The 7,794-nt window shown below is 33.1% G+C and overlaps 1 protein-coding gene across 1 annotated transcript; it reads right to left on the reverse strand.

The window, feature by feature from the left end:
* Positions 1-331: 331 nt before the first annotated feature.
* Positions 332-6,827, reverse strand: LOC132715501 (cytochrome P450 2J5-like). Its single transcript, XM_060698505.1, has 7 exons — positions 6,413-6,827; positions 6,009-6,178; positions 5,458-5,667; positions 5,048-5,183; positions 1,596-1,861; positions 1,085-1,212; positions 332-708 (listed from the first exon to the last, which is right to left on the reverse strand). Exons 1-7 carry the CDS (start codon positions 6,798-6,800, stop codon positions 492-494), a joined length of 1,515 nt encoding a protein of 504 aa, XP_060554488.1. The 5' UTR covers positions 6,801-6,827; the 3' UTR covers positions 332-491.
* Between the last annotated feature and the right edge of the window lie 967 nt (positions 6,828-7,794).

Genomic DNA, 7,794 nt, shown 5'->3' on the forward strand with positions numbered 1-7,794 from the left:
ATATTTCAATGTTGAAAACCGCTTACGCCGGTGCTAGGGTGTCTTGGATGGTAGCTTTCAAGTAACGTCCATGAACAGGTTCAATCAAACCGAGCCTAAATAGTTTCAATTTTGCCGTTTTGAACTATCTTAAATAATTCGACTTTTCTCTCTTTGATTACATTTGTAACAAGAAGAACATACAAATAAGTATTTTTTGTTGGGAACGCCGCAGTAAATACTTCTAAACAAGTCAGTTGAAAATTCTAAAATAATGCATTTTGAATAAAAAAAAATAGGAAAAACTTTTGACGAAACAAGATATGTTTACTATTAGGTAATACATATTTTTTATTTCTCCTGATTAATAAAGTGCGATTATTAATAACACGTGATTGTGGAGCGATTGATTTATATAGCCGCAAGCAAAATTTGAGTATGCCGATAAATTTAAATTGTGTCTGATATTTATGTCTCAATTTTTTAAACATCATCGTATGAGAGGTTTTATTTCATTGCCGTTTAACTGCTTTACAGAAGAAAGACTTTGCTCGATATGTGAGATTGCTGTCAATGTAAGCACTATCTCTAGGGTCACATGATCCAAACTTTCCCGGAGAACCAACAAATTTCCATTTTCTGAGCAATGTAGCCATATATAGAAAATATCTTGATCTTGCAAACTGCTCTCCGATACATTGTCTTCTACCTAGTGCAAATGGTATGCAACTGAAACAAAGGAAATAATGAAAGAATGATAAAACATTACTGTTACATGATTTAAATAAAAATTTGAAATTTGGGGGGGGGGGGTGGGAATCATGTTAGTTTAACGAAAGCAGCTTTTATAAAACATTAAGTATGTATGAAGCATTGTACGTTTGCGTTAATCTTCTTAACAATCATATACACTCAAATGATGTATTAAAAGCCCATCAATCAAATCATTTTTTATATGAAAAATAATTTTATGTTGACGACAAACTAATCTTTATATAGTATAAGATTAAATGTTAAACTTGTCTTAAATTAGTAAGAAAATTCATTTAATTTATAAAGTCCAAGTATAGATCAAATGATGTTAATCTGTCATAAAATATATTACTTCCGCCGAAACAAGTGTTCTCTAGGAAGAAGCTGACCATATGTGTCCAAGAAACGCTCAGGACGGAAATTCCAAGGATCTCCCCATATTTTTGGATCGTGATGAATGTACCAAATATTTACCATTAGCTGAAATCGGCGATAAACATGAGTATATAACTCAACTATGATTAACGTGTTTTGTTGGTAATTACTGATTGAACTATATACGATGTATGCTTCAAATAACGTGTATATTAGTCAGCTTGCAGGAAACTAGGTCTTAAATTAAGAGTCCAAGCAAGAAACGAACTTAGATAAATATTTTCTTTTAATTTAAGGCAATGTGGTTATCATAACAATAATTGTATGCAGTATAAAGGTAGGCAGGAGTTATTTATGTTATAAATCAATTATATCATTATAAACAGCTTTTATCTGTAACAATGCATGACACGGTTAAACCATGCCTTATTTTGTTATTATATATTCATGATTAACATTATTATACGTCATTGATTAAGATTTCTTACCAAAGTCCCTTTTGGTAGATTGTATCCTTCAAATTCGAGATCACGCGTGCATTTTCTACCAGCAAGGATAGGCACAACTGTGATAAGCCTGTGAACTTCTAGCTCAATAGCCTCCAAATGAGGACAATGAACTTTATCAGAATGAATAGGCGCGCGATCTCTACCAATGTTTTTATCAATTTCTTCAAATACCTTGTCTTGGTATTCAGGGTGGTTGACTAAACACAACATCGTGCTTGTCAGTACAGACCAAGTCGTCAAAATTCCTATTCAAACGGAAAAAAACTTATTTAGATGAAATGTTTTATCTCAGATCTTAACCACATTTGTAACCAAAGAACTTTCAGTGTTTGCACCACCTGATTTTACATAAATCACCATCGCATGAATTACCCTCGTTTTCATTTCACCAAGTCCAGAAAAAAAGCCTGTATCAAAAAGCCACGTTTACAGCTTTCGGGTAAAATAAATATCTAGCCGTATTTTTTTCGACCCAAAAGATCAAATCCAAATCGTAAAAAAAAATCTAATTTAATATAATGCAAAGCACTAATAAATTTAACTATCTTTTTTTATTCAAGATGTTTTCGCCTTAAGAATATGTAGTTTGAAATAAAGTGTTTGTTCTACATTGATGAATACAATACTTTGAACTCCTATTAAACAGATTACTGCGGTGGTACGAGTGTATGTGTGTGTTGTTTAGTCGAAGGCACGAGATTGTTAAGTCGTTCACACAACATAATTAGCCAATCAGATTAAACTCAAAGTTTGACATGTAACCCTACAGAAATATTTTACAAAATTTACAATGGTAACTTTGATTTAATGAAAATTCAATAGTGCAATAGTAATTTGAAAACACTTCTGGGACAAGGGATAAGCCAGTCTGATTTTTATGGCGGTGTGATATACCAATTTCGTAAGATCTTTGGCCATGGTAAGGTTTTTTTAAAAGAGGTTATGACCCAACTTTTTAAAGACATATTGCATGCTCAGTGTTCAACCCTTTAACAGTTGGACACTACGCTTTCCTCTTTTAATTACATCTGACGAACCAAATAGAAGACTCTATGATGGAAAGTTGTGAAAGCCCACTTGGACTGAAATGTCTTAACGTTCGTCTTCTTTCTTGCTTCGTTGGGCCCTGGTAGGTGATTTTCTTTTTGCTCTGTCTTCCTTTAAGACATTGAGAACCTTTGTTATGGATTTTTGTGTATCTACATAACAATTTCTGTCTTTTAATTATTTCACCTTTTGTAACAATAACTACTGTTAGATTTTCGCTTGACAGGGTTGATTTTATTTAAAATATCTCGTTTTAAAGAACATGGTTAGGGTTGGGGTACCATTAACCGGTTTAAACTCCCCAGAAATGCTTATACTGATGACCGTTCCAAGGCGGCGCCTCTCTGTCTTCCTCAGATGTATGTCTGTTGTTTCATACTGTTTTGGTTCATCTTTTTGTGTCCCTTGTTGTTTTCTCGTGTATGGTTAGTATCTTCCCTTTTGCTCTAGATAATTTTTTTAATATTCCCCTAATATCGAATCCGCTTCCCTGTGCCCTTTTACTTTTAGATCCTATCAATTCATTAATTACTTGTTTTCATTAATTTCCTTGTCGGTTACTATTTTTTCATTTTAAGTATCATTTAATCATTATCCTGTCCGTGCTCTGCCTTGCGCCCTCTCATTTTATTGTTTTGGTTCTTGTTGCTGGGTCGTATTGGGTTGCGTTCCTTGAACGCCGCCTTTTTTTTTGGTGATCTTGTCTATCATACTTTAATCTTTGAAAAAAATAAGCCTTGGTTTATATCACTAAGTATGGACATTGCTCCTGATCAGTATATGAGGCCTCATGATTTTGAGGTTATTGAGTCCAAAATGACGCTTAACGAACAGTATTTGTCCAATCAATGAATAAGCCATGAGGTTTATTACTTGACAGGATAGGGACATTTCCCATAGTTCCTTAGTGGCCAGTAGTCAATCCCAATTGATTGTTTGTCATTATTCCAGCGGTCAAGGCCACAGAGACACATACTGTTAAAAATCTTGTCGAATCAATGACACAGTGAAACTTATAAAGCATAAGTGTGTGTGTAACTGTGTATGTAACTTTGACATGCAGGAAAAGTAAAGGCATCTTTTTCCTTTAGCGACAATGATTTTGTTAACATTTCATGTTAGTTAAGAAATTTGTTTTACATTTTACGTGCAACATCAGGGTTCAAAACAATTTAAGGTATTCACTTGAATTATAATACATGCCAAATACGACATAGTAACCGGTCTTCACGACTTAAATTGCTCGTGTAAATCGTGCTCAAGAGATAGTAACTCATGTGTACGAATTTTTTAGCTCGTGCGAACGAGTCACTATCTCGTGTTCACGAGAAAATTAAGTCGCAATTTAGATAAATAATAACATACACATGTCACATATGTGCCACCGTAGACAAAATATAATATTATATGCACTGCATAGAAAACGAATGCTTGCACGTCATTTATGATGTCAAATAATAAAATGACGTCAGAAACATTGCTTCTTGCTCAATGTCACATATTTTACGGGAAGGTTTATCCAACAACGAATTTAAAACACACTTAAATACGAGAGGGGGTGATTAAATTCTACTACTTGAACGCAGTTTCGTTTTTTGTTCTATGCATAATGCTATTCCCGTTTCTAAGAAAATATCGCATTGTAATAAATTATGTTGAAAACTTAGACAGCTGAAAAACATTAATATAAGTATAAAGATGTGTGCTCTACAAAAATAATTTATTAAATTATACTCAACATTGTATCCTAACCGTATAGTGTTTTGATCATAGTTCAAGAGATTGTCAAAATAAATTGCTCTTGTCAAAATTACTTCTAAGTTGAATGTCCAGTCTCAACTGCCCAATCCCCAATCTGAATTATTAACTTTTTACAAGTATATTCCAGGAGAAATTTGCCCAAGTCTTTGTATTTCCTATACGGTCAAGGATATCAAGGATACCGTTTGTACTAAATTCAAATAAATTTACTTCATTAAAAGTAAAAGGTGACTTTTTTTTTAAGAAGATCATGTTTTGAAGACATCTGTGTAGCTGATATTCCTAATAAAGGATGTTTAATATTGACGTATAACTGCTGAGGATCATCGTATTACACAAACACACTCATCTGTTGAATGCGCAGAGTAAAATGAAAGTCATTGTAATATCCTTACAAATAAAAGGTAGATGTACAGATCTATTTTCAATGTAAGCATTTGATCCTAATTTCCTGACATTTCTTTCAAAAAATTATTGACATAAATCGGTCATTTTTCACTTGGAATTTTATGCAAGTATTGTACTTTACATTTTGTTTCAAAACTGTTCATACGCAGACAAACAGGTATTATAATCAGTTTAAAATACTCACGAAATACTTAAAATTAAAAAAAAACATTTACCTCCTACAACTGTCTCCAGGGTGTTACTGATAATTCTTTCATCAGTAAAAATGACTTCTTTTCCCTCTTCAATCGCCTTCTTTTGCTCCTCTAATAGGAAATCCACAAGACCTTTTGTTGAACCATTAGCTTTATCCTATTCAACGAATGAAAATGTGTTACCTACTTGATTGTGAAAAAAACCTCAATTTACATATAATGTTTGTGAAGTGTCTCATTCATACATTGGATTTATTTATTTATCTATATATTTATGTATTTATATATTTATTTATTTATCTATTTATCTATTTATTAATTCTTACAGCATATGGCACAAAATAAAATCGACGTAAAAATAACCAAATCACATTTATTTTTTTCGATTGAAAAAGTGTGTTCTTAAAATGCTTTTAGTTTTTTAGATTTACCTTTCTGCCTTTAAAGAATCTCTCAATAATCGTTTTCTTTCCTCTGCTCATGAAGTCATATTTACTTTTGAAGGCTGGAGCAAATCGCAAGACGGGCATGAATGATAGTATATTGTTAACACTGGCATTGAGAAAGAAATTGACTCCCTCAATATAATCCCAAAACATATTAACATCTGCGTCGTCGTCAGATAATGATTCACCAATCAGCTGCAATGTTGAAAAATTGATTTTAGTATTTTATTTTTTATTTGTTTGTTTGTTTTTTGTTTTTTTTTTGTATTTTTTTATATTTACTTTAGCTCCAGCCTCTTTCTCTTCTTGTACAAAATAAAAAATATGCTGACAACGGATAGGGTTTAAAAAAATACAAGACCACACAAATACAAGGGGATTGAAGCATAGATAAAGGTACTTACCCTTTAAGATAACCCACATGAAAGCCAGTATTTGATAGTTGGCGTTTGCCCCTCAACCACCATCCTACCCCACACCCTGAACCTCCAAAAAGTATCTGATTCGCTACGCGTAGTTTGATATAATTTTCTTACCACTTGTGAGACAACGTTAGTCAAAGACCGTTGTATAAGTGCCACCATATCAAAGTCATTGTCGCCAAAAGAGTCAATCTGTTTGTTAAGTCGGCAGAGCTCCAGTTGAATGTTTTCTTCAAATTCATTGAATCCTTCTTGTCCATAAACATGAAGACCTTTAATCATGCCTAAAAAGATTTGTTCTTTTAAGAAACTAAACATACGTGTATGACATTGTACATGTTAATAAATTGAATGCAACGTTATTTTGAAAAACGGTTGTTATAATTAATGCATTTTGCGATTTCCTTTAACGTTTTTGAAATTAAATAATTTTTTGTGAACATTCAATGTCATTGTGTTCAAAATGAGTTTATTACAGATGTTTAAAAGCTATAAAGTGATAAAAATAAATGATTTACCTTTGCGCATGCCGTTGTACACTTTACTGTATGGATCTCCATAAAACACTACACTTTGACCGCCATACAACATTGCCTCTCCGTAGAAAAACTTAGTCCTTTCATTCATAAACCGTGCATATGGCTCATTTGTTAACGCCTTCCGAATCAAAGCCTCAGAATTCAGGCAAACAAAAGTCTGATGCAGAATCTTTAATTCGAATATCTCCCCATATTTCTCTGAAAACGAATATAGTTTATCAAACAGATTGTTTTCATTTATCTCTAGTGCATTTCCTATAATTGGCAGACCTTTTACACGAGGCGGTCTATTATCTCTGTGTTGCCCTTTCAACTTGAAAATAGCCCAGATAGCCAATATTGCCAGAAAAATGTAAAGAAGCCACATGTCGTGCAATAACAAAACTAAGTTCGGTATTGACAAGATATATTTGTATATTCTAATGGTATTGAACGTTTGTTTCATTTATCTTCTTTAATCTTTGATATATAACAATAATTTTAGCCTATATTTACTAAAAGGTCATTGCATTATGATGATACAATTTGACCTAACGCAGGTACTTAACTGATAAAATAGCGATTTGGCCTTAAACTTTAGCTCGAGTGATGAACTCTTTAATTGTTAATATTTAAAGCACTTTCAGTAAAATAAAAACTGAACAAGTGAACTTAATTAAATAATTGTGCGTGATCTAATTATTTTAAAGAAATAAAAAGGTACTGATGTATGTCGTTTTTTACTCCTTGAATTTGATATTTTCCATATTCGTGAAAAAGGCAGATTGTTCATTATGAATGTAAGAAAGTCTTTTCTTTCCTGCTTTGCGTGAGGCTGACTTTGAATTGCAGATATTGTGCAAAATATGAAGAGCATGAAAAGTTTGTAAGCTTATTAACTTGCAAGGAACAAACTTTTCCTAACTTGAATTCTGTAAATTCACCCTTAGGATATCTGGCCTGTTTTGTATTGTTGTTTCTTTTTGTTTTTGCTTTTCTTTTGTGTGTGTGTGTGTGTGTGTGTGTGTGTGTGCGTGCGTGCGTGCGTGCGTGCGTGCGTGTGTGTGTGTGTGTGTGTGTGTGTGTGTGTGTTTTTTTTTCTTTGACATCTTATATGTGATATGCAGACTTCATAACTTCTGATCTCCTTTCAAACTTCCATTTTGTTAAGGTTCCGCCCGTAGTTTCTTCGTTTAGGGCACAAACATTATTTATTTGGATACCATTCGCCACTTTTAATGAAATGACATTTACATGTCACATTGGTGATTCCATGATTACCGCCGTGTGAACGCGATGGTTCTAATTCATTACATGTTTCAATATTGACTGCTGCTAAAGCGCGGGGTAGGTGGCGTGGACGGTAGCTCTCGAGTCACGTC

The sequence above is a fragment of the Ruditapes philippinarum genome, unplaced genomic scaffold (genome assembly GCF_026571515.1).
Source record: "Ruditapes philippinarum isolate M1 unplaced genomic scaffold, ASM2657151v2 ctg2020_1_1_1_1, whole genome shotgun sequence".
NCBI classification, from domain to species: domain Eukaryota; kingdom Metazoa; phylum Mollusca; class Bivalvia; order Venerida; family Veneridae; genus Ruditapes; species Ruditapes philippinarum.